We start from the raw sequence: 16,138 nt of genomic DNA, 5'->3' as shown, positions 1-16,138 counted from the left end.
GAGCTAAAAACATTGGCATGCCATAGAGTCTGCTTCTAAAGCCTTCATTTTAGATTTAAAAAAGATTTAATGATACCAGCTCTTTGATTTTTAGGTCATTTTGGAGCAAATTCCAGGCTGAGGGTGCAGAATATGCAAAAGCCCTTTCCCCCAATTTTTGTCCGAGCTTTTGGGACAAAGAGCACAAAGAGGTCCTGTGAACGCAGTGAATACTGTCCACAATTTTTTTGCATAATAAAAACACTCAAGTATTGTGGGAGCAGACCCAGAATCACCTTATATATAAGGATGTACCAATGGGAGAGCCTATACGGGTTGCCAGTGCAGGCCTTCCCATCCGAGAGTACCACTCACAGTGGTGAGTCAGAGCTTTACAATTTGTGATGAACCTCAAGGATGCATGGTAAGCTATAAATGTCTCTTGGTCAACTATAGCAATTAAAAACCATGCATTATGTAGTTTTGATCACAATGTGACCTTTTATTGACCTTAGATACCCTCTTGTTGTTCATATGGCATTTATGTGTGAAGGAACTAATTATTTTAGTGTTATTTGTGTTCTAAAATAGCATCTTAATAATAATTTTTTTTTAGTAAGGGTTTCCACTAATCATAACCAATAAAATGATGTAACAAAAGCTAACAAATACTGTTGTCCAGTTTTTCATAGCTGCAAAAATGAACCTGCCTTCCTGGAACACACCCCTCTAAACCCGCCCCCCTCATGCGGGGGGCGGGTTCAGAGCTTCTCATTGGCTGACACACATGTCACTCTCGGGACTATACCACATCTGATTGGCCTGTGTGAAACCACAGCTCCCTTTTCTACGTCGCTGATTGGTCGTTGCCAAACGTCAATCAAAGACGACGCCGTTGCGTGGCTAGAGCGTCTGATGAGGAGCCGTTGGCGGCGCTGCTGCTTTATTTTATATATTTTATAGCGATAAAAACGACACATTTCGAGGTCAAAGGGTACAAATGAAGAAAGGAAAATAATTTAAAATATCTCAGGTTAGCTCGCTGTCAACGTCGGAGGAGTTTTGTGATGATACGACGTTTATATCGATGATGTTTACCGGATAAGTTCCTCTGAAAGGTTCCCAATATCTGGAGCCTCCAGCTGCCTCCAACTGCCAATACTAGGCAGGACAACATCTATTTCTCTTATATCGTGGTGGTGGCTGCAAGCCAATAGTTTACTCTGGAGCAGGACACGGAGGTAGGTGAACATTTACCCTCATAATGATCTTTATTTGTCTGCTATCAAGGAACCTGTCAGAGAAAGAGAGAGAGAGGCAGGTTAAAGGGAATAGCGGATAAGCTAGCTAGTGCTGCGTTCAAGGACACACCATCTACTTCAGGTGGATGAGGAAAAAACATGGGAATTATGATACACATTAAACACACAATTAATTTTGACATTTGTTTTACCCTCTTTTAATTTGAAATACATTGGCAATATATGTTTGAAGTTAATGTTGTCATTTCTTTCCAATTTTGAAGCATTTTCTGAATTACTACTGGAAAAACAAACATTAACGTTAGGTGAGTTGTTTTTATGATGCACTCAAGGACACACCATCTACTGCAGGTGGATGAAGGAAAAGCGTGGGAATTATGAGAGACACTAAACATACAATTAATTTTTACATTTGTTTTACCCTCTTTTAATTTGAAATACATTGACAAAACACATCTGCCAATATATTTAAAAAATATATGTTTGAATTATTAATTTTAGCAGATAAGCTAGCTATCAAACCTTATTGATATATATATATATATATATATATATATATATTAAAAAAATATATATTATCTAGTATTACCATCATGTGGCAGATAGGGTGGCACACATGCTGCATTCAAGTACACACCATCTCTGCAGGTGGATGAAGGAAAAAACATGGGAATTACGAGACACATTAAACATACAATTAATTTATAACGTTACATTTGACATTACCCTCTTTAAAATTAATAAAACACATCTGCCAATATATTCAAAATATATTTTTTAAATTAATGTTATTTCTTTCCAATTTTGAAGAATATTCTGAATTACTACTGGAAAAACAAACACTATGAATAAGGATATATAACCAATACATTGCCATATGACATATGAGATGATACTACATAATGTTATCACTGAATAATTGATACACACCATTAAATTCCCCTTATGTGTGTTATGGTGACCTTAAAAAAAACAAAAGTGGTTGTTTAGCTTGAAATAAACAGGACGTTTGTGACAATATATGTTATTTTTGTTATAGGCATAAATTTGTGTGTGTGAGTGTGTGAGCGCCCCATTCCTCTCTCTGGCGTCATGACTGAGTCCTTTCATTCAGGACGTAAAGGGTTTCCTGTCCAGTCACTTACAGTACTTGAAGGGGGAAGGAGTGTGTCTGGGGTGTATTTCCATATACACACACACACACACACACACACACACTCACACACACACGCACACACTTTTTTTTACACAATTTGGGTGAAATGATCCTTTAACAGCTTCAGTAAGATGAGGAAACATTCAGCGATATTTATTCATCGTGACCAAATCCTTTCCTTTATTTGTAGTTTTGGCAGGCTGTCCCCTGTTTTAGGCTACATCCAAATAGTGAGCCTGCTTTTATACTTCCGTCTTTATAAGTGCCTGAGTGGTGCAGCCTTGTTTGTTTAGATAGAGGGTGGATCTGGTTAACTTCAAGCCAGATTGAATCCCTTCAGACTGAGCTAAAGGCCGGGCATTTTTACACATAGTTGGAGAAATGAGCACAAAACCCATCCGGACCCTCAAGTGTGCACATTAACTTTTTAATTGCTCAATTTCAGCTTCCATACAGCAAACTGGTCGTAATATTTCATAGTAATATTTGATTCATCACACGATACAATAGATAGATAGTAACTTAATTGATCCCGAGGGAAATTCAAGTTTCCAGAATCACAGTTCCATAGTGCAAACATATTAGTAAAAAGACACACGTAAGTAATACAGAGTATAAAAGAATATACCAGATAAAAAAATAACAGGATATGAAGAAACTGTTAAAACTGAATATAGTGCAGGGTAACAACTGAGATACGGAACTATTAAAAATGTGAATGTAGTGCAGAACGTGATATAGTGCTAGATAATAAAATATAGGAGATATAGATATTAAGAAATGTCAAATATGGAATATAATGCGGGATAAGAACTGAGGTAGAGAGTTTTAAAAGACTAAAGTGCAGCACAAAGCTGTACATTGTTGTAGAATACAGTAAAACTAAATATAACTCTATAAAGGTGCAGAGTAGAGCTGTTTCTAGTGTGTAGAATTAAATATTGATATGACTGAAAAGGCACACAGGCAGAAGCATATAGTTTAAATAACAGAGTGATCCAGATCTCTTTCCTTGGTATAGGGACCAAAAACACAGAGCTAAGAGGAGAGTCAATATTGAATACTCCTCAGGCAGCCATAAACAAAACTCAAAATAAATGGTTCAGGCGTTTTCAATATTTACTTTAGACAAAATGTAAATTAGAAGACAAACGTAGAGTAAAAATAATTGGTTTCTGATGAAATGCAGTGCTCTCTATGACCAAAATGTATGAATGTACAACTACTGACATGTGTTACGAATATGCAGATCGTGTATTCCTTCAGCTACTTCAGCGCAGCGCAGCGCTGCACCACTCAGCATGCTCACTAATTGTCCACCAAGCGTCCCAGACTGAGTGACGGAAATTTGCACTTTGTTGACGAAAACCAACACCAGTCCATAGATGAATTGTGCGTCTGTGTCAAACTGTTGTGGTACCTACAGTACAGTATGTAAGCTGGCTTTGTAGGTACATAGAGGTACATAACTGATGTGCATCTTCTCAGAAGGGCCTACATGGGCTACGTGAGAGCACAAGAACTGTAATTAGTCTGCTTGTGCTGCTTTGTGTTTGTTCAAGACTCATTGCATTGGTGTCGAGTTGTGCTCAGGTAAATCTGTGCAGACCTCAGTAACCCAAACTCATTATTTTTCAGTGTCCCTGTTGTCCATCTAACAGAAACCTCCCAAACCAAGCAGTTTGTGATTCATTGATTTTTTTTCCTCAGAAGTTAGGAAGTGTCTTGTTATTGTGGGATTGTTGGTGCCTGGACGGGAAATCGGGCCGGTGACTAGACGAAACATGGGCTGCGGGGCTGTTAATTCTTTGTGTGAGCTAATCAAGCCCATTCATAACTGCCTGATGGCAGACTGCTGAAATATTTGGATGATGTAGTACACACATCCACCCTCTTCTTCTTAGGGATGTAAGAAAATATCGACACACATGAGTATTATCCAAAACACTGTATCGATTATTAATTAACCTCTTAAAATCTGACAGCCACTACTCTGTCTTTCGGAGGTTGTAGCAGGCTCAGTTTTAAAAACTAGTGAAGTTATTGGCATCATATGAAACTAGAAAAAACGTAATCCACTGGTACCAACCATGTCATGCTACCTAGACGTGAAGGAAGCTAAGTAACACTCCAAAGTTACGCTAAATTTTGGCGAGGAAAAACTGCCATGGCCATTTTCAAAGGGGTCCCTTGACCTCTGACCTCAAGATATGTGAATGAAAATGGGTTCAATGGGTACCCACGAGTCTCCCCTTTACAGACACGCCCACTTTATGATAATCACATGCCGTTTTGGACAAATGCCATGCAGTTTTTTGCATGCAGTACAAATGTGTCATTTTGTCCTGTTCTAAAATGGTGTATTTCTGGTGTGTTCTTTATGCTATGACAGTTCTCCTAAAATTAGATTAAAAAGAAATCGCAATATATCAACTTGCTTACAGTATTGCAATATATTGAATCGTAATCCCTGTATCATGATGCGTATCGTATCGCCACATTCTTGCCAATACACAGCCCTTTTCCCTCCATTACATAATATGTTCAAATTTGCTCATGTTGATATAAGAAACATAAATTAAACTTCTCCTCTTAGTGCTTACTTTTTTCTTTGCGGTCTTTTACATAATCATTCAAACAACTTCCACCTGTGTTTCTTCTTCTCTCTGTGGTTTTAATTCCACCCACACATCAAATCCAAGATGTCAGTCTGTGCCCTTTTAGAGAAAGTAGTTCACAAATTGCCTGAGAGAAAAATAATTCCATAAAGTTGAGCACGAGTAAAGAATAAAGTGCTGTTCTTATGTGAAGAAAAAGAACGACAGGCCTCCTGAGGTGACTGATTTGATATTATCAGAGATGAGTTAAGGTGCAACGGAATGCATGCTGAGAAAGATCTGTGGAGATATTTCACTGATTAGTTCCTGGAATGAAACCCTGCAGACCGCGAGCCACCCGGCACATGATTCCCCGTCTCCGTTCTGACCCGGGTCACAAGATTTTTGTAGTACCACCAGGGATCCAACTCCTGTCCTGTTAGGGATCTGTTCCACAGCTACACTCATTGAGAATGTAAAAATGGGTAGCACTTGGTTACCTTGTATTCTGAAGGGGAAAAAGAAAGCGTTTGATAATCTTTTGATTTTGAAAGTCTAAAGGACTTTATTAATATTATATTTAAAGGGACACTCAACCGATCAGACAATTCGTCATATATAGTAACACTCAGCTTGTAAAAACAGTTGTATTATTCAGGTGTGTTTTGAAGTGGGGTTGTATGAGGTACTTACACCTTTACAGGATATAATCAGAGTAAATTATGTCATATCAGGCAGACTTCTCTTGTCGATTTGTCATGGAAAATGTCTGTGGCAGGTTTAAATAATTGTATAGAGAACTGAATTGATGGTAAAGTTGACCAATACACTCTTACCACACTAGTAGAAGCAGTGAGTGGACTGATGTGCACAACCTGATGTTGTTTTTTTTTTTTTAATGTTGTCTTACAGGATAGTGTGGCCATGACGGGGGGGACTGCCGCTGCCCTTCCCATGAGCAACCACACCCGAGAGAGGGTGACCGTGGCCAAGCTGACGCTGGAGAACTTCTACAGCACGCTTCTCACCCAGCACGAGGAGCGCGAGATGAGGTGCCTACCAGTACTTGTTGATATGACACCACCAGCATTTCCTCCACACAAGAAACACACCCGTCCCACTGCATCTGTTGCTCTTTATCAGTGATATTCTAGGACAGGCCATGTGTCTATTTAACAAAAGCTACTTTACCTTTTACTTACTGGATGTCGTACTTTTAATAGTTACCTCATGCTCACCTTGAGCGACCTTTACCCTTAGTGCATGAGCCAGTTACCTCAGTTTACTCTCTAAGTGTAAATGTAGCCGTTGTTTAAGGCATCAAGTGTCGCTGGAAAGGACACAATGCAGCGGTGTCTCCTCTCAGGTGTGAGCACAACAAAGAGCGTCTCATAAATGCCTCTTGTGTTTCTCACGTTACCTGAGAGCTGATCTCCAGTCCAGGTAACATGGCTGGGTTTGACCTCTTGTAAAAGACAGCTGGCTGGCTCGCTGTTTTACACCCCTGCACACACTGGCATGGGATTCATTTTCAAGATCTGACCCGTTTTAGTTCGTCTAACCTTCCTCGTCTTTGTCACTCATATATTGTTAAGTAATAAGACGTGCAAGTTTTTTTGTTGTATTTTCGCAGCTCTTATTCAGATGATTTTATTGTTCATAGGCAGAAGAAGCTGGAGAAGGCCATGGACGAAGAGGGTTTGCCAGATGAGGAGGTACAGTACGCTTTGTCTTCTTGTGTACAGACCTCAACACGTTGCAGACAAAGGTTTTGCTTTCTTTTTAGTCTGTCACTATAAGATAAGATAAGATATACTTTATTGTCCCGCAGGGAAACTTGTCTTGGGCTCCAAGCCGCCGCGTCACACAACATACCAAAGTCACAATGTACATACACGATTAGAACATAGATCATACATACACTCATGCATGAATGTGCCTAAATTCACCTGTTGAGCGTGAGACAGTAGTTTTTTAAAATAGTAAAAGGTAATAAAAGACAGTAGTTTTAAATACTAAAACCAGGTATAATGATAACAGATAATAAATAATCAATTTACAATATATTAGTTCTCAATAAAATCATACTTGTTGCTGTTTAATATTTTGATGGAGGACAGAATGAATGAATTTTGTACCGGTTTAGCCTTTCTGAACCGTGTACCTGAAGGCAACACCTCGAGTGTTTGATCATTCAAAATCTTCCCTGCCTCCCCGAGCTCCGATTTTTCATATAAAGGCTAAAGATAATGATGTTCTTTTTTTCCCCCTATGATCTTCATGGCCGTTTGAGTGAGGCGTGCAAGCTTTAGACTTTAACTGTGCTGACAGGTACCACACTTATAAATCCATATCTAATTACATCCGTCTGTGTTTTGCAGAAAGTAATGCGCCGCTCGCAGCATGCCCGCAAGGAGACTGAGTTTTTACGACTGAAGAGGACGCGACTCGGCTTGGATGACTTCGAGTCCCTCAAAGTTATCGGACGGGGCGCTTTTGGAGAGGTACGTTCAAAGAAAAGCACGGAAATTTTAATTGAAAACAGAATGTGTGTGTGTGTGTGACGACGGCTATGACTGATTTCAATGTATTCCTTGTGAATTTAACCGTAATGTCGCCTCTTTCAGGTCCGTTTGGTGCAGAAAAAAGACACGGGGCACATTTACGCCATGAAGATATTAAGAAAAGCAGACATGCTGGAGAAAGAACAGGTAAAGTATAGTTTAGCTTCTGTGCCAGTACTCCTGTCTGCTTCTCCAAACTGGGAGCATGCCGACCACCTTCTAAGTTACTGTATGTAACGTTAATACACAGACTATAAGGATGTATATATACTGTATATGTAGCAGCGTCATCATACAGAAACCTACATCAGGTCACGTGGGAAAAGGTTTTTAGAAGGGCTTGAAGGGAAAATAGCATTTTGACGCTAAAACATACGTACTTCTATGTATACCACCAGGAAGCTACAGAATGCTATAAAAACCTGAATAAATAATGGACCCATCCTTTACTGTTAAAGCTGCTGTTGCATTCATGCTCTCTCGTATTGTCGGTGTCTTATGTTGTCTACTGTCTCCCTGCAGGTTGCTCATATCCGGGCAGAGAGGGACATTCTGGTAGAGGCGGACGGCGCCTGGGTGGTCAAGATGTTCTACAGCTTCCAGGACAAAAGGAACCTCTACCTCATCATGGAGTTCCTGCCTGGAGGTCTGCACTGATAACTTCAGATCCATTTTGTTTGAACCTAGCATTTAAGGCCACCTGTTATTAGTATGCTCACTGACATAACTCGTGAGCAAGACAGACAGACGGGTTGTGTATTATCATTTTGTTCTGACCTCTGACCTCGTTGACAGGGGACATGATGACCCTGCTGATGAAGAAGGACACGCTGTCCGAAGAGGCCACCCAGTTCTACATCGCAGAGACGGTTCTGGCCATCGACTCCATCCACCAGCTGGGCTTCATCCACAGAGACATCAAACCAGACAACCTGCTGCTGGACTCCAGGGTGAGACTCGAAGGACTGACTGTAAAAGCATACGACACGGTGACTCTCTGCAGATGACTTATCAAATGTTTATTTGCTCACAGGGACACGTGAAGCTGTCAGACTTCGGCCTGTGTACGGGACTGAAGAAGGCTCATCGCACAGAATTTTACAGGAACCTGACGCACAACCCGCCCAGTGATTTCTGTGAGTTAAACATCTGATATTCACAAGCAAAGCCAAAGCAAACCAGATCCAAACACAGATACACATTAATGTGCACTATATTAAGTGGTAACCTCTGTAGCTTTTACTTAATCGCTTGCTTTTCCTCTCTTTACTTTCCTGCGTCTTGCAGCCTTTCAGAATATGAACTCCAAGAGGAAAGCAGAAACCTGGAAGAAGAACCGGAGGCAGCTGGTAAGGCATTTCACTAAATGAAAGAAGTGCATATGAAGCCCTGGAGTAGGAAAAAAAGGAATTGTGCACATAGTGGCTGCAACATGCAGAAGAAGACAAAAATCACAAATTTAGCTTGCAATAATTAACAAAGTAAATTATCAACCTGAATGGAACATGTTTGACTAGTCAGTGTGTGACCCAGAGCACTCAACTTCTCTGTCTTTCTGTGTCACTGTCAGGCTTATTCTACCGTGGGAACGCCAGACTACATCGCTCCTGAAGTCTTCATGCAGACGGGATACAACAAGCTGTGTGACTGGTGGTCTCTGGGGGTCATCATGTATGAAATGCTCATCGGTAAGCATGCTTTTTGTCTGTATGTAAGACAGAACATGGAGAGGTGAATGTAAAGAAATTTGGAAAATCAAATATTTTGCATAATTGTTTGAATTTGTAATACATGTGCAAATATTGAAAACATTGCAGATGCCACAATGTGTGAAATGTTTTAAAGGGATCGTTATCTATCAGTAGATCATTTGCGACAATTATTTGAATGGTTACGTGAATAAATCCACTGCCACCAGTGGACTTCTGCCGGTTGTATTGCTGTACTTAATGATTGTGAATTAAATGATTGTTGTGCTGTGTTCAGGTTACCCACCCTTCTGCTCTGAGACGCCACAGGAGACATACAGGAAGGTGATGAACTGGAAGGAAACCCTCGTCTTCCCACCCGAAGTCCCCATCTCAGAGAGGGCCAAAGACTTGATATTAAAGTATGTAAAGGTGCATTTCAGTTTTCTATTTTCACATGAAGGCCAAACATGTGCTAAACATGTTGATGTGGACAGTGAATATCTGTCCAGATACTGTGTGTATATATATATAAAGGTTTTTCGGACAGTTATATTATCAGTCTGCTGTTTGTTTGTGTGTTTCAGGTATTGCACTGATGCTGAGAACAGGGTCGGAGCTGTGAGCGTGGAGGAGATCAAGAGTCATCAGTTCTTTGAGTCGGTGGACTGGGAGCACATCAGGTACATGAACTCTAAACCCCCTTTCAGACATGAATGTGGTGGCAGTTTAACATGTTGGTCTCTGTCATGTCGGAATATCCGTCGTCTAAGAGTCTAAATCATTTCCATAACAGCTCAAAGTTGCATTCAAGTGTTGTGAAAAATAACTTTAACACATAGATGAAGCAAGTAATGTTAAAAAAGGGCTCTTCTTGCATGAAGGGTAACCCTGCTTATGCACAAAGCAGTTTCAGGAAATTGTCCTTATTGATCTAAAATGTTGAGGGTTTAATACTTCTTTATTTCTGTGTTCATCCTTGATTCTCTCCATCTTGCCTCCACAGGGAGCGGCCAGCAGCCATCTCCATTGAAATCAAGAGTATCGACGACACCTCGAACTTTGACGACTTCCCTGAATCGGACATCCTTCAGCCAGGTTGGTCTGATCTGGACTATTCTGCTAGCTGCACTGCAGAAAAAATCCCTTATTAGGAAACATTCGTCTGGGGTCAGATTCTGATGAGTCACGATGATTGAAATAGATACTCAACAATGCTGATTACTCTCTTAATAATAGAATGGATTTACATTATATGATCTGTAGTGCCCTCAAGTGGCAGAATAATAACACTTCCTTTTTGTTATGTGTGTTTTATTAATAGCCAATGCAACGGAGCCAGACTTCAAATCAAAGGATTGGGTGTTCCTCAACTACACGTACAAACGCTTCGAGGGTCTGACTCAGCGAGGCACCATCCCCACATACATGAAGGCAGGGAAGGCCTGACACGGTGTGTCGTGGAGGAAAAACAGACGTTTACGGACACAGGGTCGGGCCGCGGAGCCCCGCTGCTGCTGAAAGGCTGTGCCGTCGGCCTCTCAGTATAAATTTAACCCTCATCATCAAGTCATTTAGGCCGCAAGGACGCCTAGAGCTCGGAAATTAAGGAGCGTTACCGCATTACCTCGGTTGTTTATAATCGTATACACGTGCCGTCTTTAGCCATAGCTCTCAGGCCAGCTCACTAACTAGGACACTAAATCAGCATATCTGCATGTTCAGCAGCGTACTGCTTCTGGAGAGGATTTTTTTTTTTTTACTGCCCAAAGGCGACTGAGGATTGAGTACAAATCACTGCTTCGACATCTTCACAGCGATAGTTTCTACACTGGTGGCTAAATTAGATCATTTCTAATACTGAAGATGCACTGTAGTCAGAATGATCAGTGCGTCCTCGCCCATACTGTTATTAGTGGATTTTAAAGGAAAGTTCCAGCATGATTTCTATGGTTTTTGGCTCATTTTCTGCTTTTGTATTTAAAGGTGCAGTGTGTAGGATTTGGTGGCATCTAGTGGTGAGGTTGCAGATTGCAACCAACTGAAACTTTCCCCCGTGTGCCAAGTGTGTAGGAGAGCTACGGTGGCCGACACAAAAACGCGAATGTCCCTGTCTAGAGCCAGTGTTTGGTTTGTCCGTTCTGGGCTACTGTAGAAACAGGCGGCCGGCTCCGTGGATAGGACCCATTCTAAGGTAACGAAAACACAACAACTCTTAATACGTGTGATTAAACACTAAAGAAAACATACTTTATATTATTAATATTATATTCCATTTCTAAATGCCACACACTGTTCCTTTAAAGTGGCAGTAGGCAGAATATTATTGGCATCATTAGGCAAAAAATTCCATAATAACCTTTCAGCATATTGTAATTCAAGTGTTCTGAGAGAAAACTAGACTTCTGCACCTCCTCATGGCTCTGTTTTCAGGCTTTAGAAAGTCTCAGTCACAGGTCATTTCAACAAAATATTCGTCTACATAGAAATGTTATCAATAAGACCTTTAAGCCTGGTTAACATCAACATGTTAGCAGTGTCTGTGGATGTTCGTATGCTAATGTTAGCATTTAGCTCAAAGCACCGTTCTGTAAGAAGTGTGACAATCCATTTACAGAAAAAAAAGAGACAGGAAATTCTTTCAAAGTGTTAAACGTTTTTATCATAATAGCAACATAATTAATTTGACTTGTGATGGAGGAGATTGAAGCATTAAAGGGATAGAAAAACATAAAACAAATGAGCAAAAATTCAAATCATGCTGGAACCCCTTCTTTAAACCCTCGTGGTGGTGCGACAGCCTCAGCGCTGTTGCTATTCTCACAGAGGACCTACTGGTTGCCAGGAGACGCGTGAATGCGGTTTGCCCTGCGCTTGACATCCGTTACCGTGGAGTGTTGCCCATTCATGCGTACGCCAAAAAAAGCCGCAGAGCTTGCCACTTCCCCTCAGTCGTGTTGTTTTGTTCTGTTCTTTTTAGATCAGCGCTACAGTAATTGATATTACCCCCTGATTTTAATTCTAATGAGCCAATCGCTTCCTTCTTAGATGGACAAAAACATGCAAAGTGCCTTTTTAAATAGCTGATAAATATTTAGCCAAATGTTTTAGCGACGTTATCAGAGATTAATCAGAAAGTGTTAATTACTATTAGAAATAGTAAAGCTGTTTGAAGGTGGGAAAAGTTAAAGTTTATGAGTCAACAATGTCTCTTAAAGCAAATACAAAAGCTCTGATGTATATTTAGTGTCTGCAGAGTGATAAAAGTGATAAAACAGAGTGAGGAAACAAAGGCAGTATAGGAAAGAGGTTTTTATAGGTTGGATAATTAAACAAGGGGCTCGTAAAAACACAGTGCGTCAAGGCAAACACAATGAACAACTTTGTTTGTCAAGTAAACTAAAATAGAAACTAAGTAATAAAAGTGGATATCTTAGACACGTGTACATTTAGGTTCCTAAAATGTCTTAGTTCATTTTGAATTAACTATCCACTGGATGTATTTAATGTTATTTTTCCCCCTCACCATAAAAAAAAGCTAATGTCAGGCTCGTCTCACTCAACAACAAAAACCCCATTAAACCATCAACGTCTACTCAGAGTTGTGATTAGACGCAGCGCTAAAAATGTAGTTACCAAAGAACTCTGATCATCACACATTCAGATGTAGCCGTCGCTTACTGCACTTAACTTAAAACTACCTTTTTAAAATAAAAACACCTTTCCAAGAGAGCTAAACTTGGAATAGTTTCTATTTCTACACTGAGTGAGCAGAGACGGATGTTTCTCAGTTGGCACATCTGTTAAGAAAAGCTATAAATGTTCATACAGGGACAGGAAGGACTTTACCATATTGGACTAAGTTCAGCTGTAGCCATCACAGGAACCCCATGTTAAACTGATTGTGGTGCTATATCTGAGGAATTGATAGAGAAAAGAAGCGATCTTGCAGTTTGATAAACTAGAGCAGTGTATGATAATACACCTGAACCAGTCGATCTGCTGCACAGGTAGTCCTGTTACAATTTGGCCACCATCAAGACTTATAAGCAATGTGCAAGTTAGGGTTGACTGATGTGTATATTTCTGCATTATTTATTATTTTTCACGTTTGTTGATAGATGCCTACGTCGTTCAAACTCTCCCCCTTGTTTGTAACACAGGCGTTCTGTCAGAAATTGGTAGTCTCTCAACCCAAAACCGAGATAATCCTCATGACATCACTTTGACATCATCAGGGTACATTTGTTTTTATACTTTAGTGCACTCCCTCCAGAGCCACAGACACTATTTTCACAGGCTGAGCTCCATGACATGATGAAGAGTAAACTGATCTTGATATGATAAAACAGTGGAGTGCCCCTTTAATTACAAACAGAAAAATGTCTGTAAATGATCTGCATCACATCAGAGAGACAACCCTGATTGGCCAGTATTTTTCCCGCAATATTAAAAATCCAGATTCTAACCCAGATACATGTCATCAAAGCTAAGACCAGTAGCAGGATAGATGCATGATGGGGGATTTAGTTGATGGCTACAGTACGTACCGCTGCAGATGTCTAATCACTGGAACACACTGACACAACCTGGGAAAAGCCAAACTGCTGTATTCAGAGCGTCCTGTTTCACAGCCAAACTGTTAAAGATTGTTCACGAGAAACTAGGGAGTGTGTTTGAGTGTGTGACTGCTCGGGACGAAAATGGCGTTTTCATGGAAGTAGATACTCAGTGCTTTTTGTTGTGAGGTGATGTGTGACCTTGTTCGATGTCAAACTCATGTTCTGTGTTATAGTTTTTTTTTCTTCAAAAGTAGATGCACAGGAGATGAAAAAGGAGGGTTATTTGGCAACCATACGATTCTATAAATATATATAAATATATGTCCAAGATGACTTGAAATCCGTTACTGTGTCACTTTATCTAAAGGGAGCTAAATTATCGTGACTTCAATTCTCCACGAGATTGAGAAAGAGTTCACTTTCATCACGAGTTAAGCCAGATTATTCAATTCTGATGGACCAAACAAAAAAAAGCGTATTGACTGACTCTTTGTGTTGTTTGTCAGATCAGTGTTCACGATTTAGAGAATCACTTCCCTCACTCGGAGAGCAGGGAAAACTGTATTTAACCTTAAAAAAATGGCTGACACAAACTTAAAGGATAAAAGCAGATTAAAGGCCCATTTATATGGAGGACCACAAGAGTCAAGAAAATAGTGATAAAGCATTTAATTGATTAATAACTAATTGTACAATAAAAATAGGCATTAACTAATTTGTTTACAAATTAATTTATTAATCCATGAATAAATGGATTAAATTACAAAGTAATTCATTATTTGACATTTTAATAGGCAATAAAAATAATTTACAAATTAAATATTAATCCATCAATAAGTAGTTGAAATTAAAAAGGGATTTACAAAAAAAAACACTTTAGTCAATTTATTCATAGAAAAATAAATTAATTTGTAAACAAATTTATTAATGCCTATTTTTATTTTACAATTAGTTATTAATAGGGCTGCCAAAGTTAACGTGATAATAACCCGTTAACGCAAATTTGTTTTAACGGCACTAATTATTTTAACGCAATCGATTTTTCGGAGGTTGTAGCGGGCTCAGTTTTAAGGCTATAATGAAGGTACTGGTATCATATGAAACTAGAAAACCTAAGGAATCAATTGGTACCATGTCATACTAGCTAAGGAGGCTAAATAACACTCCAAAGTTATGCTACATTTTGGCGAGGGAAAAACTGTGAGTTAGCCATGTTATGATTTGAGCATATTTATTTATGCTAAATGCAGTACCTGTGAGGGTTTCTGGACAATATTTGTCATTGTTTTGTGTTAATTGATTTCCAATAATAAATAAATATATACATACATTTGCATAAAGCAGCATATTTACCCACTCCCATGTTGATAAGAGTATTAAATACTTGACAAATCTCCCTTTAAGGTACATTTTGAACAGATTAAAAATCTGTGATTTATCGCGATAAATATTATCCATTGACAGCCGTAGATATTAATCAATTAAATGCTTTAATACTATTTCCGTGACTCTTGTGGTCCTCCATACATTCACATCTAGAATCTAGTTTTCGACGCCTCTGCCTCTGAAACCTCAGCGCCCCGTGACTTAGCTAATAACATGTAATTTCCCCCCCTTGTTAAAGCAAGATTCACTTGTAAAAGGTTTAAAAATAAACCCTCCACAGGCCAGGACTATGTCGTGAGGTATTTTGTGTAATGCTGTGTACATATCGTTGTAGACACTTGAAGGAAAACCGTCCGTGAAGGAGCGAAGAAGGAAATGCTCATTAATATATTCATTCACGTTGATGAGTTTTTATGTTGATAAAATGCTTCAAATAATAAAATTAAACACTTCAAGTTTTAAGGTTTCTATTTGTTGTTGGTTGGGATGGGGTGAAGGTGGGTCTTGAATATTGTGGAGTGCTTCTCTAAAGCCGGGTTTCCACCAAACGGCTTTTAGTCCCGGGAACTACTTTTCAAGGAGCTAAAAGGTTTCTTCAGCACACTGTTGTCTGCGTTTCCACCGTGGTCTAAAAGACCAGCGGAGATTAGGCAAATTAGTCCGCTGACGTATGACAAAGGAAAAGGTTTTGAAAGTATTAATTCAACAATGTTTTACAGCATATTAGAAATGGTTGTTGTTGATGGTTTAAAACTGCATATTTAATTATTATATTTCCATCTAATTGCAATGTAGTTTGGTGTCTTGAGTTAAAAACAAACTTTGTCGTATACAAAACTGATGCAATGAAACACAGTCACAATGATCATTTTATGAATGTAGGATTTACTGTAGTGTAAAGTCCGACTCTTGACTTCATTATCTATATTTACAGTAATAAAACA

At 39.4% G+C, this 16,138-nt stretch overlaps 2 protein-coding genes across 2 annotated transcripts in view; one reads left to right on the top strand and one right to left on the bottom strand.

Moving 5' to 3' along the window:
• Nucleotides 1-16,138, bottom strand: part of coa6 (cytochrome c oxidase assembly factor 6) — a 189,822-nt gene that overhangs the window by 94,136 nt on the left and 79,548 nt on the right. The window lies entirely within an intron of this gene.
• LOC141761755 (serine/threonine-protein kinase 38-like) lies at nucleotides 867-15,649 on the top strand. Its single transcript, XM_074625363.1, has 14 exons — nucleotides 867-1,220; nucleotides 5,907-6,046; nucleotides 6,658-6,709; nucleotides 7,376-7,498; nucleotides 7,622-7,705; nucleotides 8,081-8,204; nucleotides 8,354-8,508; nucleotides 8,592-8,694; nucleotides 8,846-8,907; nucleotides 9,129-9,246; nucleotides 9,545-9,668; nucleotides 9,834-9,929; nucleotides 10,253-10,344; nucleotides 10,571-15,649. The coding sequence occupies exons 2-14, from the start codon at nucleotides 5,919-5,921 to the stop codon at nucleotides 10,693-10,695; spliced, it is 1,386 nt and encodes a 461-aa protein (XP_074481464.1). The 5' UTR covers nucleotides 867-1,220; nucleotides 5,907-5,918; the 3' UTR covers nucleotides 10,696-15,649.

Source organism: Sebastes fasciatus, chromosome 23, assembly GCF_043250625.1.
Source record: "Sebastes fasciatus isolate fSebFas1 chromosome 23, fSebFas1.pri, whole genome shotgun sequence".
Taxonomy (NCBI): Eukaryota; Metazoa; Chordata; class Actinopteri; order Perciformes; family Sebastidae; genus Sebastes; species Sebastes fasciatus.
Note: the sequence above shows the minus strand (reverse complement) of the source record. Positions and strands in the feature narration are given on the sequence as shown.

Bases quoted from the DNA above. Each gene is read 5' to 3' on its own strand.
- LOC141761755 (XM_074625363.1), top strand. From the start codon at position 5,919: ATGACGGGGGGGACTGCCGCTGCCCTTCCCATGAGCAACCACACCCGA. The intron at 8,695-8,845 runs GTGAGTTAAACA...TGCGTCTTGCAG, and splicing joins CAACCCGCCCAGTGATTTCT to CCTTTCAGAATATGAACTCC. The intron at 9,669-9,833 runs GTATGTAAAGGT...TGTGTGTTTCAG, and splicing joins GCCAAAGACTTGATATTAAA to GTATTGCACTGATGCTGAGA.